The following is a 19616-nucleotide window of genomic DNA, read 5'->3' on the forward strand; positions in this document are numbered from 1 at the left end:
CCTCTGCTTTTAACCCATCTGGTGCAGGACACAGAGCAGTGGGCAGCCATGTACGGCGCCCGGGGAGCAGAAGTTGGGGGAGTAAGGTGCCTTGCTCAGGGGCACTAGACAGGGTAGGGAGGATCCTCTTGTATGTTTGGACAGATCAATCCAGGTTCGTCTTTTTGTTGTTCCTCCGTGGAGTCGAAACCAGAGACGAACCAGAGACCTTTTCTGCCCATAGTCCAACTTTCTGCCACTAGTCCACCGCCTCACATGCAGTTATTTTCACCATCTGACAGTTCATCTGATTCATTACAGACAGCACCATTTTTCTTGAAGCGATTGTTACATGCGGAGGTGATGAACAGAACTCAAAGTCTTGCTCTTCAGGCCCACTGTGAACTTAACTCCCTTGCTACCTTCGAGGTCACGAGGGGTGAAAAAACAGGAAAAAGGAAATGAAGTGGCACGCTGCCTTGATCTCCCAGCAGTGGGATGGGGAGAGGACCACATGCAACCTTTTGTGAGTTTAAAGTTTTTTTTGTTTTTTTTTAACTGGGCCAGGCTTTTGGTTTATCCGAGCGCCTGACACAATTCCTCTGGCGTGCGCCGGCCGTTAGCTCGACATTAATGATGATGAAGAGAGTGCGGTGCCCGTGGGGGTGGAGGAGAGGGAGGGCTGCTATTGAGGTGTTTCTCAGTCATTACTGAGGTAACGGTACTGGAAAGCCCCAGCTCATCTGGCAGTCATTTTCTGCAGCTTAGAGCTGTTCGGTCAATCAGCGGCTTGCCAGCGGAGTCACCCACACACAATACAACAACACCAGCAGGAGAAACAGATTGTTTAAAGTGGCTATTCCATTTACTTTGGGTATCATGGACAAGGTGCTGCTATATCACAGAGTTCACTATCATTATTCTGTTGCCGCATCAGACTTATTCAGTTTGTAACTGACTGCATCTCAATCTGATTCCATACAGCATGCAGACTTTCATGTGATGCTATCCGTGTTGCTCATTCTTAAACCATGCTGGAAACTGATAAGGCAGATTTGTATAGTCTCGAATAGGGTTGCAAAGGGGAGGAAAGTTTCCGGTAAATTTTCGGAAACTTTCCGGAAACTTTCCATGGGAAATTTAGCTCGGGAATTTTGGGAATTTTGAAAAAAAATAAAAAATAAGCAAATTAAACGCTGAGCAATAAAAACATCATTCAAAACTCTATTTTAAAGATGTATGGAACGTTGAGTTTCAACCCTCCACTGTGCATTCTTCCATCACATGCACAGATAACTCCCAGCATCCTTCACTCTACAGCAGGGCTATTGAGGACTGCTGTAGAGTGCAGGACTAGTCAGGTAAGTTTCCATGATATTACTGGGGAAAATATATTAGCATGCTGATTGAGGATTGTTCATCTGTTCATCTAGCCTATTTCCATTCATTTATCCATCAATTGTAAAATATGTTTACAGACGATTCCAATTGTTTGGCTAACTATTTTTATCTCTTGCATTGCATTAGTGTTTTTTTACAAACTTTTTTCTCGTCTTATTCTACAGAACAATGCCACGTGCACTATCTCATGTGTGGAGACATTTCACCCCATCCAATGTAGAATGAAAGGCTGTGTACATTTGCAAATACTGTGCAAAGACCTATGTTAAGAATGACACAACGATGCAGAAGCATATAGTCAAGTGCCCAAAGCTTCCTCAGGGCTCAAATCAGCCATGAAAAAACAAAATGTTTATATTTATGTCTGTATATGACAAGTTAAATACAGTTAGTATAAATTACCCACACCATTTACAGTTTATTCCCGTTAATTCCCGTATATTCCCGTTAATTCCCGTATATTCCCGTTAATTTCCGTTAATTCCCATGGAAAGTTTCCAACTTTGAATATTCCCGGAATTTTGCAACCATAGTCTTGAATGCATATTGGTGCTTTTTTTTTAAATACTCACCAGGCTCCAAAGACTCTGGATAAACCTGTGGGGCCTGAGCCTCCACTCTCTTGTCCTGAGAGTCGCCCCCCTTGGGCATCTGTGGTGGGGCAGGGCTGATGGCGGGCGAGCGAGGGGCCGCTGTGGGGGGGCTGAGAGCAGGGCAGGGAGTCGAAGGAGTGCTTTTGGGATGCGCTCGCAGGGAGGGGGACTGGCAGCAAGGGGACAGGTGAGCAGCACAGGCCCCGGGGGGAGGGGTGCTCCTCTGGGGCGGGTTGTAGGAGTAGGGCTTGGCAGGTTTGGACGTTCTTGGTTCCGAAATGAGTTCCTCCAGCTCAACCGAGGGCTCGTTTGGCCTCTTCTGCATCTGTGGCATTAACAATTTAATCATTTTCATTTCATACATCCTCTGAAGGGTCCAACAGACCAGTAAATCCTAAGCAACTGATTTTGTATAATAGCAATTACATTATCACTTCATCGCAATTTAGTCGTTGACATAAAAAGCTACTTTCTCCTCAGCCGAAATTCACTGGTGAAATCAGCACATCCCAGAAAAACATTAGAGGAATTAAAAATAGACTAAAGGGTCGTGTGAGAATATAAGCTGACTCATTACTCGCTCTATTTGAGACTTGTCCTATTTAGTATAAATGGATCTATGGCGGCTTATGTTGATTGAACTCTCATTATGTTTCTTGAAGATTATGACTGTGTAGTCACCTGTGCATTTTGAGTGGCTTGATGTTGCATGTCCATGCCGTGTGTAGCTCTGTGCTGCTGCTGCTGCTGCTGCTGCTGCTGCTGCTGCTGCTGCTGCTGCTGCTGCTGAGGCTGAGGCTGCAGCTCCAGCTGCTGTGTCGGGTGGCTCTGGTGCTGATGCTGATGCTGATGTTGGAGTTGTTGATGCTGCTGGAGAGCGTACAGCTCCTGTTGCCGTAGAAACTGGGATCGGGAGTACACAGCAGGGTGTTGCATGTGGGAGGGTGGGCCCCGGGCGCCGTACACAGGGGGCCACAGCCCTTGCTGCTCCATCACATCTAATGAGAGAAAAAGGAGGAGGAATGTGACAGAGGCTACCTTAGAACAAAAACACAACACTTTCCATACACATCAACAACAACACAACAGTTTCTCATCCATATGTCTCATTATCTACCTCCCACACAACATTTCCGGATGCTGAAACCATTATGGATCATTTAAAAATCATTGAATTCACATTTTATCACAACGACAAATCTTTGAGAAAGGAAAAAAGCTGAGATTTTCGACTTCCTGGAACAACATCTCCCCAGGCAACAATAATCCCACACTCTCTTCTGCTCTGAACAACGGAAAGCTGTCTGTTAAGAACTGCCTGGAGAATTTGCTGGAATGCAGTAAAAAAGTCATGACAATGATGAAATGCGAACAGATGATGGTTATAGACTGATTAGGGGTCAAAATACTGGGGGTGGCTAAGCGGGTTTGTCTCGCCGGAGCATTCCGTTGAGCCTGTTCGACGAAGAATCCCACCTGCCCGGCCAAACCACAGAGGGGGGTCAGCGAAAGAGCTCAGCAGGAAGTGTAGTTCCCATGTCTGTGATTGGACAATGTTTCTCAATATGTGGCTTTGAGGACTAATGCAACTTAAAGATGCTGCTGCTATGACAGAGGTCCCACTTGGGTATTAATAGGCCCACACAGTAATATGAGAAAAACTGGCATTTTTCTATTCTCTGTATTTAATGGACTTTTCCCCATAAACCGTTATGTCCAATTTGACTCACTCTTCCACCCTTTTTGCTGAGACACTGCAAAAATCCTTGTTCAGTGACATAAAGTTGGACACACAAATGTTTCCTGTGGGAAAGCTTGATGCACGTCCTCTCTCAGCTGAACCTCCTGTGGAGTGCAGAAGGAAACATAACGCCGAAGATTGTGGGCTAATTAAATTTTGCAGCCTGTTCACCGAATACGTTTCTACAAGGACTTTTGAGAAGCAGCCTTTCCTGTACTCTCACACTTCCTTTTCCTGCTTGTGTTGTACTCGGTGTATACATGCAGGTGTGGGGGAGTGTTTGTGTGTAGCCTTTGTGTGTGTTTGTGTGTGGTGGGTGCACTCTGACCCGTTGAGAGCACAGTTCCTGTTGGGCCAAGCAGATGGTGAGCAGGACATTTTGGAACAGTAGTGTGTGTGTGAGAGTGTGTGTGCCAGTAACACAAACACAGACTCACTCACATGCTGCCTCAGTGGAGCCATAGGCATGAAACATAGGTTCGGGACGACAATTTTTTAGGGATTTGTGGGGGATTTCATCCTTGGACGAGTGTGAAGTTGGGGGAAGCAGCTAGAGGAGGAATGAAGCCTCTGAACATGCAATGTACATTTTACATTTTCTCTCCTAACAGAAACCCACTGCTTATCATCAACCAGTAACAGTTAAAACCAGTAAAATTAACACATGATGATTCATATCATCACACACATGCAGCTCTGCTTTTAACACGGTAAAACAGAATAAAACCTTCCTGGGTCTACTGTTTTTCCGATTTATTACATATACCTCTTTTACACCATTATGAGCTGGTGTTAGGGTCGCAAAGGGGCGGAAAGTTTCCGCTAAATTTCCGGAAACTTTCCGGAAACTTTCCTTGGGAAGTTTAGCTCGGGAATTTGGGGAATTTTGAAAAAAAATAAAACACGCAAATTAAACGCTGAGCAATAAAAACATCTTTCAAAACTCTATTTTAAAGATGTATGGAATGCAGCACACGCTGCACGTTGAGTTTCAACCCTCCACTGTGCATTCTTCCATCACATGCACAGATAACTCCCAGCATCCTTCACTCTACAGCAGGGCTATTGAGGCCTGCTGTAGAGTGCAGGACAAGTCAGGTAAGTTTCCATGATATTACTGGGGAAAATATATTAGCATGCTGATTGAGGATTGTTCATCTGTTCATCTAGCCTATTTCCATTCATTTATCCATCAATTGTAAAATATGTTTACAGACGATTCCTATTGTTTGGCTAACTATTTATATCTCTGGCATTGCATTAGTGTTTTTTTACAAACTTTTTTCTCATCTTATTCTACAGAACAATGCCACGTGCACTATCTCATGTGTGGAGACATTTCACCCCATCCAATTTAGAAGGAAAGGCTGTGTACATTTGCAAATACTGTGCAAAGACCTATGTTAAGAATGACACAACGATGCAGAAGCATATAGTCAAGTGCCCAAAGTTTCCTCAGGGCTCAAATCAGCCTATGACACAACAAAATGTTTATATTTATGTCTGTATATGACAAGGTAAATACAGTTAGTATAAATTACCCACAACATTTCCAGTTGATTCCTGTTAATTCCCGTTAATTCCCGTTAATTCCCATGGAAAGTTTCCAACTTGGAATATTCCCGGAATTTTGCAACCCTAGCTGGTGTACATGGGAATTTTTAAAATGCGGGTAACGCAGTGTGTGAGGCTACAGATGCATAACTCACGTGCACTTGGCTGACTTGTTTGTTTTAAGTGAAATGAAAAATACACTTGGCTTTGCAGGAGAAACGAGGGGTATGACGTACCCAGGTGATGGGTTGTGGGGTGGGCAGGGGGCTCATTGGGCAGGACCACCAGCTGGGCAGAGGGATCCTGAGGCAGAGGCAGCACCGGCTGCAGAGGGCCTTGCATGGCTGCAGAGAAACCAGGGGGCAGATTCTGGTGCAGGGCTGTATGACCTATACCTGGTTCATGGAAAGGATGTCAGTTTAGATCATACCCTTCATCGTCCTCGTAAAAAAAAACCCAGCTACTAACATTCTATGACTGTTGATAATCAGTGATCCAATGAAAGATGCTTAAGTGGAAATTATTGTTTTAGATATTATTAATAATGACTAGGGTTGCAAAGGGGCGGAAAGTTTCCGGTAAATTTCCGGAAACTTTCCGGAAACTTTCCGGAAACTTTCCTTGGGAAGTTTAGCTCGGGAATTTGGGAAATTTTGAAAAAATAAATAAATACGCAAATTAAACGCTGAGCAATAAAAACATCATTCAAAACTCTATTTTAAAGATGTATGGAATGCAGCACACGCTGCAAGTTGAGTTTCAACCCTCCACTGTGCATTCTTCCATCACATGCACAGATAACTCCCAGCATCCTTCACTCTACAGCAGGGCTATTGAGGCCTGCTGTAGTGTGCAGGACTAGTCAGGTAAGTTTCCATGATATTACTGGGGAAAATATATTAGCATGCTGATTGAGGATTGTTCATCTGTTCATCTAGTCTATTTCCATTCATTTATCCATCAATTGTAAAATATGTTTACAGACGATTCCAATTGTTTGGCTAACTATTTATATCTCTGGCATTGCATTAGTGTTTTTTTACAAACTTTTTTCTCATCTTATTCTACAGAACAATGCCACGTGCACTCTCTCATGTGTGGAGACATTTCACCCCATCCAATGTAGAAGGAAAGGCTGTGTACATTATCAAATACTGTGCAAAGACCTATGTTAAGAATGACACAACGATGCAGAAGCATATAGTCAAGTGCCCAAAGTTTCCTCAGGGCTGAAATCAGCCTATGACAAAACAAAATGTTTATATTTATGTCTGTATATGACAAGGTAAATACAGTTAGTATAAATTACCCACAACATTTCCAGTTTATTCCTGTTAATTCCCGTTAATTCCCGTATATTCCCGTAAATTCCCGTATATTCCCGTTAATTCCCGTTAATTCCCGTTAATTCCCAGTTTCCAACTTTGAATATTCCCGGAATTTTGCACCCCTAATAATGACCAAAAATATCAAAGTCCTATTACCATAAGAGTGACCAGTCATCCAAAGTGATGGACTCCCAGTTCTTGGCATCCAATGATGGTGAGCAGAATGTGCAGCAGGATCTCCTAATTGGCCAGACTGGAGGGAAGTCCCGCCTGGGACCATGAGATGAGAGGTGAGGTCACCGTGACAGCTGTTCGAGGGATGGATCCGTGCAAACTCCACCCTTTCCTTGTTATCCCTGACATCAGAAAGAGACAAAGATAAAGAAATAAAAATGAAGACCCGGGTAATGAAGATTTCCGTTGTGTATGAAGGAGTGGGTTCAGTCGTTCACCTGATGTATGGATCTCTCTCTCTGTCCAAACAAGTTAGAGTTATTTGTTCCCCACTCATCCTCTTCCTCTCCTCCTCCGTGGTGGGATCTGATGGATACATGGAGCGGGGCAGTCCTGTGAGACAAACATTAACTTAACCATTAGCTTCCACTGCTGTGTCTCTTGGTGAAGATCTATTCCCAAGTCTCACACCATTTTCAAAACACTGTTGTGATTCACAAGAGACTTGAGAGAATGTGCTCATTAGTTTGTCACACCCAACAGATATTTTATTCTACTCTTCTAAAGCCACCTTTTCTAGCTTTCTATTTTCTGGCCTAATGCTTGTATCATTCCTGCATTTGTTCCTGAAATTTGTTCCATGAAATCAGGTAAAAATCTGTTGACATGCTTGCTAGGAAATATAATGGAGAAAGATACAAATCTGTCAGATAATGCATGTGGAATATTTAAAAGAATGGTGCTTGGGCTGGTTAAATTAACAAACACGATTGTGTGTTTTGCTTTTTGGGGCCAAATTTAGGAATCTTGATATGATATGATATTAGTAGTAATAGCTTTTCATTTAATTTGACTTTGATTTCTTGGGATTCAAGAATAAATACTTGTGAAGTTTTATTTTGTTTAAATGTATAAAGCTAAATAATACAGAATGTGTGTAAAGTTGGATAAGCATGTTTTGGGACTGTGGAGCAAATTATAATCAAATCTTGTTGATGTAAAAAGCCAGCGAGTATTACATTTCAAAAGGGTCCTAATGCATTCACCAACTGACGATTTTGTCTCATCATTGCAATTAATGGTGAGAGTAGCCAATACCTTTCACGATTTACAGTTTTATATCTTGTTTTATAGTCATGTTTTTGCAACAGGTAGATCCTGACTGCTTACCTTTCACAGAAGGATGAACCCTGCCCTGCCGGCTGTTGGGATGACCTTCTGCTGTCCGACAAGTTGGCTCCCTTTGTCTGGCCACCGCCACGGCAATTCCTACCGGTGGCTGCCGCACCTCACTTTCCCCATGACCTGTTTCCCCAATATCTCGACTCCGCCCACTGTAATCAGGGCGCTCGTTGTCGTTGGCCGGGCCCTTCCTGGAAGGTAGAGTCTGTTTGTTGCCCTGCAGTGCACAGCTCCCACCAGCAGGACCTGATTTGAGGTTTCCCAGACCCCCAAATGGGCTTTTCTGGGAAAGGAGCAGTGGCTGTTGCTGATTGCTGTACTTTAGTAAGCTTTTCATGGCACTGCTCTCCGCCTGGGTTGTACCCTGGGGCTCAGGCTGCTGCTGCTGCTGCTGCTGTTGCTGTTGCTGCTGCTGTTGCTGCTGCTGTTGCTGACTGAGGGGAGGTGCAGCCAGAGGTTGTGAAGGAGGCAAGCTCATACCCGGCTGCTGCTGTTGCTGCTGCTGCTGCTGCTGCTGCTGCTGCTGCTGAGAGTGTTGCCCACCAGTGCTTCCTAACTCCATGTAGGACTTCCTCTGCTCCTCCTCAGGTTGTGCCATATGGTGGGGAGGCCTCATAGTCCAGGGGGGCACTGGGGACTGCTGGTGGTGGTGCTGACCACTGCTGTTGTTGTAACCATAAGGAGACATGTCCATCTTTCTTTTCATTTCCTGACTAGTCCCCTGGTTCAAGTCTGCGGGAGAAGAAGCTTCGGGGCCAGGTCGGCCATGTTGCTGGTGGCGTATCCTGGCGACCTTTTGACCATCTCTCTGTAAGGAGCAGCTAATTCCTGGACTAGGGCCATGAGCTGCTCCAGCTCCGGTATGCTGACCCATGCTTTTATTTCCAAGAGGTGAGGCATTAGGTGGGGGTCCTGGATGGGAACAGTCTCTGTAAGGGGAAGTGTTTACAGAATGAGATACAGGGTGTCCAGCCTTGGGCCCCTGGGGCAGCGAGGATCTGAAGACATCCATGTCCACGCCATTGTTGATGCACTCAGCACTGCGTGATCGTACCACCTGGTGCTGCTGCTGCGGATGTGGGGGCTGTTGCTGTTGGGGAGGTGGAGGAAGCTGTGAGGGCTGAAGATGCTGGTGGTGGGACTGCATCCAGTCTGGAGCCTTCTCTGCCTTTCTGTAAGCGTGCTGTTGCTGTTGCTGCTGCTGTTGCTGCTGCTGTTGTTGCTGCTGCTGTTGTTGTTGTTGTTGTTGTTGTTGTTGTTGTTGTTGTTGTTGTTGTTGTTGTTGCTGCTGCTGTTTTCTATGCCAACTATTATGATGTCCACTGCCTCCATTCTTTTCTATTACCTTCTCCTTGGTATTACCGCCTCCCCCTCCATTGCCCACACTGTGGCATTCAGGGTTACCAAGCTGGAATGGCCCACTCGTTTTGTCCCCCAGATCTGCCACAGATGGCACAAAAGTAGGTCCTGTGACTTTAGGCTCTCGCCCCACATTGGCTGCCCCCCTCTCGTGTGAAGCAGGGTTGGCGAGCGGAGCAGAAGGGGGCGGACAGAAGAAGTCCGGATGGTGGTGTGTATGGTGGGAATGATGTGGGTGGTGTGGGTGGCTGGGGTGGAGCTGAAGGCAGTGGAAGCCCCCCGGGTGAGGATGTGTATGGGGGTGAGCATGAGGATGCGGATGGGGGTGTGCCCCGCCTGCAGCAGAACCCATGTGTAAGGGTGGGGGTACAGAGTAGGACAGAGAGTGGTGGAGGGGTGCCTGACCCCTTTCCAGACAGTCCGAAGACTGTTCACTTATCCTCATCTCCCCACTTACCCCTTCTTTGGTGCAGCGGCTATTTCCACTGGACACCATATGTCTGACCTGGCTGCTCCCCCCACCTCCCATTGCCCCTAGGGCTGTGCCCTCTCCCCCACAGCTGGACATAGAGGCCTTAGCCCCTGCCCCAGTTCCAGTATCTCCATTTTGCATCTTGCCATTGTGCAAGCAAGCACTGAGGGGCTTGCCCATGCTCTGAGGATGTTCCTTGCTGTACTCCATTGCCAGTGATGCCTTGTGCCTCTCCAGGGCCCGACTGTTGACCTCCTCCAGGGGCAGTGGGTGCTGTGGATAGTGTGGGTGCTGCTGATGGGGGTGGGAATGGTGGTGGTGTGTGGGCTGGGGTGGCTGATGGCTGTGGTGCTGTTGCTGCTGATGTCTCTCCTTTGCCTCCTGTTTGCTACTGGACCTCTCCTTGTCCTTCACAGGTACCACTCCTCTCTCGCCAGACCCCTCTTTAAGACCCTTATGTAGACCCGTGCCCACCCCTGCATCTCTGTCTCTGCTGCAGGACACCTGAGAGTGGCCTGAACCTGCCCTGGACATTGGTGGCAGACTGTGATTGGCTGAGATGAGAGGAGGCTGGGACGGGAGACCTCGAAGGTAGAAGTTCTCTGTGAGAAGAAGGAAGGCAATGACAAACGCATTAGTGAAGAAATCAAAAGACAATGACAGAATTTGATTATACAGCTTTCATGATAGTGTCCCTAGGCATTCTTATATCAGTATCCCACATCAAATTACACCATACCATGTTGAATAAATTGGATTTAACTATTTTATTTCTGTCTGATTGAATTTAATCATCTCACGTCTCACCTTTTTGGGTGTCATAGAAACGGTGCTGCCCATAGAGAACTCCACTGTTGGCATGGTGATCCAGGTGGCTCATGGGAAGGAAAGTGTGGGCCAGACTCCCTGAGAATCGAGGATACCCTGGAGCTGCTGAAAAGGATAGTGGAGAGAGGGAAAAACAGAATTGATAAGACAGGACAATAACCACCACGATGCAGTTATCCGGCCTAACCCAGTATAATCCTTCAGGTCCAATGCAGCTGGTGGTGTTCATACGCAAATAAGTACCGGCTCTGCCTGTCATGTTTGCCTTTCATGCCTGAGTTTACAATGTAAACAATACAAGACAAGCTTGGAGATTGCCGTGGTGTATGAAATTTGTCTTTGACAGATATGGCCCCTTTCTTTATCTCTCTCTCAGAACTGGCAAAAGCACCTCTATCCATCTGAACAAAGCGATGCGGACGGGTTTGAAGGTTGTGTTTGTAGTGAAATGAGAGGTGGGCGGCTGACCTTTACTAACCCACATCACGGGTAAAAGGTCATTCAGATGCTGGGCCTGGAGGCCAGTAAGCCTAGGCTTATTACATCCAGCCCATCTGGAGGACGTTTACTCCACAACCAAACACAAGACTCATTTTGCCACGGGACATTCAAAATCACAAAGGAAATGTTGAGTAGAGGCGAAAGGAGAATGTAAAAAAAAACATGGAAGAAGATGAAAGCTCATTATGATATTAGGACAGAGAAACAGCATCGCTATCACAACCCACTTCTACTGCAGCTGGGTAAATATTACATCTAATATTTGAATATTATTCACACTACTGCAAAGGGGAGAGGTAGTGTAAATCAAAAACAGGGTATTATGGCTATAATGTGATACAAAAAGAAGAAAAAATAAAACCAATCTATTCACCATGAGTGAATCCGGATCTAGACAAGTTGTGTTTTTTTGCAGTAGTGTTTCTGTGTGGGAAAGACCGGTTGGCTACCGTCCACCAGCACATGCGCATCTCAGTGACCTTTACGTCCAGGTGCTTCACGTCTCCTTCTCCGTGCGTCTGCACCTGTTTCACCCTGAGCGTCACTTCCAAACACAAGTCACAGATGGAATGAAGGAAGGGGGAGGGGCAGAGCGAGCGGAATACATGACTCTGGGAGCTAAATGAAAGACAGACGTATTTGTGTTGGCAAGCCTGTGACCTGATCCCGTAAAGCGCAGATGCAGTGTGTAAGCAGCGCAGTGGTTTTTTTTTTTTTACGTCAGCTCCGCGTGTTGAACGTCTCACTTTCTGCCAGTGGAACAATGGGACCGATGCTGTGGGACCAGCTCTGGGGAGGGAGGAGTGTTATGGTGGGCTTAATGACCTCGTCTCAGAACGGCCTCCGCATCCTCCAATTTTAATTAATGAAATGCATAGAGAGGGCCAACAGCCCTGCAATAACACAGGAGGTGCTGCTTTCCGAGGACGGCAATGGGGCGATAATTATATACCCTGACTTTTTCTCTCGGCTTCTTTCTTTTACCTATTTTTCTACCTCTCTTCCCTCTCTCCCCTTTTGTCTCTGTTTCTTTATTTACAGTCATGATTAATATATGCGTACACATTTATGCCAATTCATCTACAGATAGAGGAAGGGGAGGCATCCTTTGTTTAAGACGTTTTTTCTCTGATTTGGGGAGGGAGAAGAGCAGAGAGCTGGTTGGCAGTCTTTATCCAAGCTGAGAGAGGGGCTTTTTTTTTTTCTTCTACGGCAGCATGTTGTTTGTGAGCGTGACGATCGACGGCGTAATCCCTTTTCACAGCGTTGTCTGGCTGTGCCCGATAATGCCAGCCCGCTCAGTTTCAGCATGCCGTCCACTGGGGCAGCAAGAGGGGGACTGCTGGGCACGGCAGAGCCCATTCAGCCATTAATCTGGCCCGGACAAGGGAAGCTGCTGCTTCTGCTGCAGGCGGCGTGAGCAGGGTCTTAGTGCAGTCTGCTGACTGCACAGCAGCCCTGCTCTCTTTTGCTCCCTCCACACATTCACACATAAACAAGTCAGCATCGGGGAACTGAATGACAGAGAGGAGTTCACAGCGCATGTCATCCTTTCCATGGGCAGAGCAGGGGCAGCCGCAAGAGGCAGAATGAACAGAGGTGCGTCCCATGGGGGGAATGCTAGAAGTTCTGAAGGTATTTCTCACGGCACAGTGGGACGAGAGAAGCAGGCCAACAAGGAGGACAAAGAACAGGGCTGGATATAGAACAGCACCGAGAGGCAGAGGAGAACTAAGCCTGCTGAATTGGAGGCAGGCGACAGAATATTAAGATAGCATCCCCTCTCCACTCCTATCGCTCTGAAGACACCAGCTCATACAACTACTGATGAGGGTTTCTTCATTTTTGCTAAAAGGCAAAATAACACAAAGGCCAAATTGTATGCTCTCTATGGGAGAATGGCTGTGCCATTTCGGAGATAGAGAGATAGAAGGACAGAGAGACAACGTGGCAGAGGAGGACCAGGAGGAGAGGAGCAGGCTGAGCTGGCTGTCAAGTCTGCTAATTGAGAAAAAGTGACAGAACCATCAAGACACAGAGAGGGAGGAGAAGCAGAGAGAAGACTGGAGCTGTTTGGTGGAGGAGGGGCAGTGCTGTGGTGGATCTCCTCAGGTTTGACTAATTGAAAGGAAGGGATGCAGGCTGGCACGAGAGAGAGAGAGAGGGAGAGAGGGAGAGGGAGAGGAGAGAGAGAGAGAGAGAGAGAGAGAGAGAGAGAGAGAGAGAGAGAGAGAGAGAGAGAGAGAGAGAGAGAGAGAGAGAGAGAGAGAGAGAATGAAAGAGGCAGCAGTGTGTAAGGGAGGAGAGAGAGGTGGGGGGTGCAGCTTAAATCCCACAAAAGGAAAAGCTAGCAACTGCTCACAGAAGGAGAAGATGGACAACTGAAGATAGGCTTGGAAAGGCGTATCAAACAGAAGTGGATTAGACAGGTGTGTGCATGCATGTGTGTGTCTGTCTGCGTGGAACGTGTGGACAGAGATATGAGACGCCGATTGTTCCTGGCAAAGCGTAAGAAGTCATTTGGGCCGCAGCCAGCTGGCCTCAGGCCTGGGAGGTGACTGCAGGGGATTTTTTTTGTCGTCCTTTTTTCGCCTTTTTTTAATTTTATTTTTTGCTCTCAGTTCCTTGCATGAAAAAAAAAACAATCTTTCAAATGCTCCATGGGCCTAATCCTTTTTTACCAGGTGTTATTAAAAAAACAAACATTTTACATTACATTTATTAAAGCAGTCGCTACACGACATCTGTCTGTTTTTCCCCCCTGTTTTAAAAATGTTCTACCCTCCTTCCTGCAGCCACAGTCATACTGCCGCTCCTCTCTCTGGTGTCAGTGAGTCCACATCTCCCCTCGGCAAATGAACAGACAATCCCATGTATTGTGCACACAATGGCTGTTACAGTACTTCAATCAATCAGACGAGAGACTCTGAAACAGAAAGAGCTCTTTCATTCCCCTCTCCCCTCGGACATTGTGAAAGCCACTGGTTTAGTTCTTGGCACTTTTCACCTTGCACACATATCTCAGCGTTTGCACCGCAGTCCACTGTACACTTTAAACACAATCAATCTTTAAGCAAAAGTTACCACAAAACCAAATCTGTCGACTCTCTGTTGGGTGGAGATGTTATTTATAGCTGTGCTTAATGTGTCACTCAGCTAATGGTTTGTCACTAATGCTCCCAGTAGCGATGTGGTCTGTATGCATAACTGGCCCTCTCTGTATACATACCCAGACCATGTCCGGGCACATGCGGACTCGGAGTTAACAACAGTTCTGCTTCTCTTTGGCTCCCAGATTCTGAAACTGAGCTTTAAAAGCTCTTTACTTGGAAACATTGGGAAATTATGGTTTCATTTTAATGTAGACCAGGAAAAACATGAGCATTTATGATTGACAGCTTGTTTTTCAAAAAATAGGTATTGTAAAAGTACTTCTGCTTTGCCAACTTGACTCTGTGATAACTTCTTTTGTCTTTCAGTAGCAAATCAGATAATACACTTGCCTCCTTATGCATTTATTTTCCACTTTCTGTTTGAAAAAAACAGCTACAAGAGCATAAAATAGTAATATGATCAATAGAAAAACATAAATCGTGTAGCCATGTTTGGCAGATCTATTTGTTCACTCACATCTTTTATACTTTTTTTCCACTAAGGAGGTTTTGATTTCATGCCAGTTGTGTTTCTGTTGGGAGAATAATTTCACTCAAATAATCTGGTGGAAAGTTAGGGCAAGGTTGTCTAATTAGTTTTTAGTAAAAAGTCAGTTTCAGTGTCAAATCCAGGAAAAGAAAATGTTGGATGTATTAAAAATGGAATAACAGAAATACACGGCCACATGTATCTCTTGATGTCTATCACAATTTATTTTTAATCTAGATTCAGAGAAGATTGTAAAGACCTAAAAAAAATCATCTCTAAACGTTCTTTTGACTATAGCGCTTGTCATGAGCTCTCTATCCAGTTTTATGCTCTGATTTTATGATAAACCATTAAGATCTCTGTCCCATACGTTTTTTTTAACCAGATAAAATATTTGCATAATCCTAACGGTTGAATCTGAAGGGAATCGAGCGATTAAATGACACCTTTGGCGACGTACAAGGACGCCAATGTCTTGGTATCCTAATGACAGATTGGGGGAAACAGATCCTGTATCCTGAGTGGACACATCGATTCCACAGCCTAGTTTGGATTTTCTTTGGAGCAAGTTACACCAACATCTTGAGCAGCCTCACCACAGCAGGGCCTGTTGCAGCCTAAAGGGGTTTTGCGAACTCACCGGCGTATTCAGACGTCAGATGTCACAGCAGGCTTTTGTTTTTGCAGAGAGGGAAAATGCAGTGTTTGCACACAATGCACAATTTTTACTTTGTCCAGTGGAGGAGGCTCTGCAGTGGCAACAAGGCACTCCTTCATAGAGCTCCTTCTGACTGAGGTTTCAGCTTCTTAGCCATTATCTTGCTCGCCACAAAAACTTGCCTGCATAACAAAGTCTCTGAGCGAATGTGGTGCTTTGAAAGCTGCTTGTTGGGAAAAGCCAAACTCCCCCAAAGACTGTTATCATTATCCATGGGTGTTTGTCCTTGCAACTCACCCAGTTTACAGTGTTCCAGCTGCAGTGATGCTTAAAACTGGTCTTTTCCTAGGCACACTGGCTTGTCACTGACTTGCCATTTACTTCAATAAAGAATGACGGTTGTCACATTTTTCTTGGAAGGCATGACATTCTACAGGTATACAACCAGAGGGGACCAACCCTGGAGGACATAAGGGTCAACTAGTTAAGTAATTTTCTCTATTCGGAGGATTCCCACCTCGGGTCAGTTTACACGCTGCCCCTTCTTGGTTCATTTAAAACTATGTTTCCATTCCTGTGCAGTTGATAAGCAGCTTTACGTCTCCATAAGCCTGATGTCTGTCATCACCCTGCGAAGCTGGACGAATGCCGAATGGAGAACAAACACTGAATCCCATCTAACTCAGTTCTTCTTAAACGCTGGGGGAACTGAAACGTTTGGTATCGATCCAAAGCAGATTTAAAACTAACTCAATGATCTAAGTCTACACATATCTGAACCCACAATTACACAAAACTTTAGATTTAGACGTCAGTGTCTCATATTTGATCCAGACTCATATATTAAAGCTGATATCACAAAGAGTGTGCATTTGTATTTACATCTGGACTTAGTAGTGACACCTTTTGTTCTCCCTGTCTCGACTAAATCTACCATTAGCAGATTGAAACTTGTACAATCAGTGCTGATGGGATATAAATCAAGACTGGAAAACCTGATCATATTACCACTGTCCTTATTTCATTACACTGGCTTCCTGCACATGTCGTCTTGGTCAACTGACTCCAAAGTAAATTCAAAACATGATTTGCATCATACCTGTTTGCAGATACACACTGGTTTTATATACAGACAAATGTATATTGTTGTATTTTATAATAAACTCAAAAATATAATAATGACATTTTTAAAATTATGTTTTATATCCAATCATCACAATTTTTAATTGTTGTATTTTGATATTGTTGTTCATTAGAAGTCGCTTTTTGTGCACAGCCCTTTGAGACATATTTGGTGCCATCAGGCAATAATGAACTTTGGGGGCTTATTAACATTTGAATTGGCTCTTTTTAATTCCAAAGTTATTTTATGAATAATAAGATTTATCTGTTCTCCAATAATAATAATAATTGTTAAAATAAGCAAATAAAATGTGCTAATAGTGATCTAGCCTGCTTCATGTGCTTACAGACATCTAGTAAAGTGTTTATTCACATTAAGTGACTGATTATTAAGTGACTGGTGAGATCATTTCTTTATATTTCCTTGATACATTGTCGATTTTTGCTCGAAAATCTGTGACAAACATGTCAGAATAAAGACAAAGACATTCTACACCGTGACAGGTATATGCCAGAGACATGACGATCTCACAAACTGCTGTGCTCGGCTTTGCATGCAAGCTTTGAAAACACACTTGCAAAAAGAGGGGGGGGGGGGGGGGAATCCAGAGAATATTTCTTCAAGGCTACGAGTGACACACTAATACACAAGCTCACACGCGCACAAGCCAGCGCCGGCTCCGCTGCTGCTGGGGTTCTGCTGACACCCGGAGAGAGCAGGCGAGAGTCTGGGTAATTGTGCCGCTCATTTTGATGACTTGCTTTTTATGCAAAACAGGAAAAAGACAATATGCAATTATCTTGAGGAGGGAACAGCTGAATGTGGTTGATGAACAGTCTGGATTCAATCATGCTCTTAGTGCGTTATATGCAATTAAACTGCAATAGAGATAATGGCCTCCGTTGCCAACTGAGTAATAATCCCAGTCATAATCACCTCCATTACTTTTATTAGGCTTGGCATTATCATCATCACTCTTATTAATATTATTCTACATTTCCACAAGAAGAAAGTCTGACAATGAAACCCTGTAAACTATAAAAGGTAAAAGAGACACTGATGCTTCCAAAATGAGTTTGGAGGGGAAATGCTTCTGGCCGAGCCGACATGTCATTCAAACCCAGTCTTCCTGTCTCCATGTTTATTTGAAGAGGTGCCGAGTTTCTCGTCCTATCACTGCTGTCGGAGCGTGGGACACTGACTCAACCCCTGGGGGCCAGGACATGGGAGCAAAGAGGGGGGGAGTGAAGGAGGTAAAGGAGGTAGGGGTGACTGGGAGGTATCCAGTGGCTTAACACGGACAGCTTCTCGGCTGCAATCGGCCCTGGCAACATATCACGCAACCGGGACGCCACTGATCAGTGACCACAAAATAAACAACCCCCTCACCCACCGCTGCCCCAACCGCGTGGGCTAACAGCTGGGCTATTTTAAACAAATACATGAAAGCTGAAATAACGAATCTGCTAAAAATGGCCTGTGGGTAAAGTCCGGACCCAGTTCTCCGGACTTTATCCCGCAGGTCCCTTTTGAAATCTCTCTTCCAGCTGTCTTGTATTTGTTTATTTTCCAAGAATAGCCCAAATCAATTTGTACTAGGGGGGGGGGCCAGGCGGAGAAAGTCAGCAGAAACTGCGGAGGCTCTGAGTTCACACATACATGTCTGAAAGCAGCTTCGGTGGCTAAGGGTGGTCATCACATCGCGTAATTAGCACAAAAATTGCAAACAGCTAAATTTAACCGGAGAGCAGAACACGGATCAGGTGTTTGCCTTGCAGAGGTTTCACATTTATCGCTCGTCCTTCACGTTTGAATTCCTGAAATACCTGAGCAGTGTGAATGTGTTGTGTGTGTGTGTATAGCCGGGGTTTTGTGATGCTAAGAGTGAGAGGGGGTGGGAACCAGCCTATTAAGCTGTGAAGGATACACCAGCTGAGAGCGCTACAAACGTTTTAACTGCCCTGCGTTTGCACGTGCTGCCTCGGAGCATTCCTGCTGACGTGAATGGAATACCGCAAGATTCCTTGGCTGAACTTTTGACCCTGTGTCCCCATCCAGAAACCATGGCACTGTGCTCCAGCCCAAATTTATTGGGCCTGGGCCTGTGCCTATTTTCGGTTCACAAATAAAAGGGTGGGAGCCGGGCTCTTGCGAGACAATTACAAGCCTTCGCTTTGGCGGAAACCTGACACGGACCCAAAATACACAATATCAGAGGAACAATACGCCCTGTCAAGCTCTGTGCCAGTACAAGACGTGATCGGTTCATCCAGACAGTGTGGTCAGGTGAGAACTGTGGGCGTGTGTACGTGTGTGATTGGAGGTACCTTCATGCGAATGGGGAAACCAGATTTGCGAGGCGCCGGAGTGGGGTCCGCCCCGGAAGGAAGGTGAGGAGGGCGAGGAGGGCGGCCGGGAGGGGTGAGACGGGTGGGAAGGGGGGGAACCCAGGCTACTGGCCAGAAAGGTCCCCATGAAGGAGGCGGAGGAATTGCCCATCAATCCACTGCCTGCATTCCCACGGGGGGGACAGAGGTAAGGAGAGAAAAGGTGGTTAGAATCAGAGGAGAGCATGTAACACTGTGACCATGAGTGTGACCAAAAAGGACAAAAAATTAAAACAGAAAAGAAACTGCAGCGGATTTAAAATGCAGATGTAAAACGTCGGAACCCCATTGGCCCTCTAGGTGGAATCATTAAACCAGGCAAATTTGATTGCTGTTGAGAGGAGAAGGTGAATGAGTGTGTGTGTGTGTGTGTGTGTGTGTAAGCAAGAGAGCGAGCGAGAGAGAAAAGAGTGTGAGACTCTCCTCCCCCTCTCTGACAGCAGAGTCCTCTCCCCTCGTCTTCTCTCCCCATGGGCAGACAGAGGTCTCATCTCACAGCTGAGTACACACTTTCTCAGGCTCTCTCCCTCTCGCTCTCACACACTTTTGCTCCCACTCCCCAGTGTCCCTTTCTCAATTTCTCTCCCTCCCTCCATTATCTTATGCTCTCCATCTCTCACTTTCATGCCCTCAATCTCTCTCATTGCTCTGCTCCATTTCACCTCCTCTCCGTCGCTCTTTCATTCCTGCTTTC

At 45.6% G+C, this 19616-nt stretch overlaps 1 protein-coding gene across 1 annotated transcript in view; it reads right to left on the bottom strand.

Annotated features, from left to right (window-relative positions):
- Positions 1 to 19616, bottom strand: part of LOC133023177 (BAH and coiled-coil domain-containing protein 1) — a 75841-nt gene that overhangs the window by 21516 nt on the left and 34709 nt on the right. Inside the window, exons 3-10 of the mRNA XM_061090141.1 lie at positions 18863 to 19045; positions 10591 to 10716; positions 7941 to 10385; positions 7049 to 7163; positions 6753 to 6952; positions 5505 to 5663; positions 2655 to 2971; positions 1953 to 2298 (exon numbers count right to left, since the gene is read on the bottom strand). Coding sequence (XP_060946124.1) covers positions 1953 to 2298; positions 2655 to 2971; positions 5505 to 5663; positions 6753 to 6952; positions 7049 to 7163; positions 7941 to 10385; positions 10591 to 10716; positions 18863 to 19045 — 3891 coding nt within the window. The remainder of the gene's footprint in view (positions 1 to 1952; positions 2299 to 2654; positions 2972 to 5504; positions 5664 to 6752; positions 6953 to 7048; positions 7164 to 7940; positions 10386 to 10590; positions 10717 to 18862; positions 19046 to 19616) is intronic.

The sequence above is a fragment of the Limanda limanda genome, chromosome 17 (assembly GCF_963576545.1).
Source record: "Limanda limanda chromosome 17, fLimLim1.1, whole genome shotgun sequence".
In the NCBI taxonomy this organism is placed as follows: Eukaryota; Metazoa; Chordata; class Actinopteri; order Pleuronectiformes; family Pleuronectidae; genus Limanda; species Limanda limanda.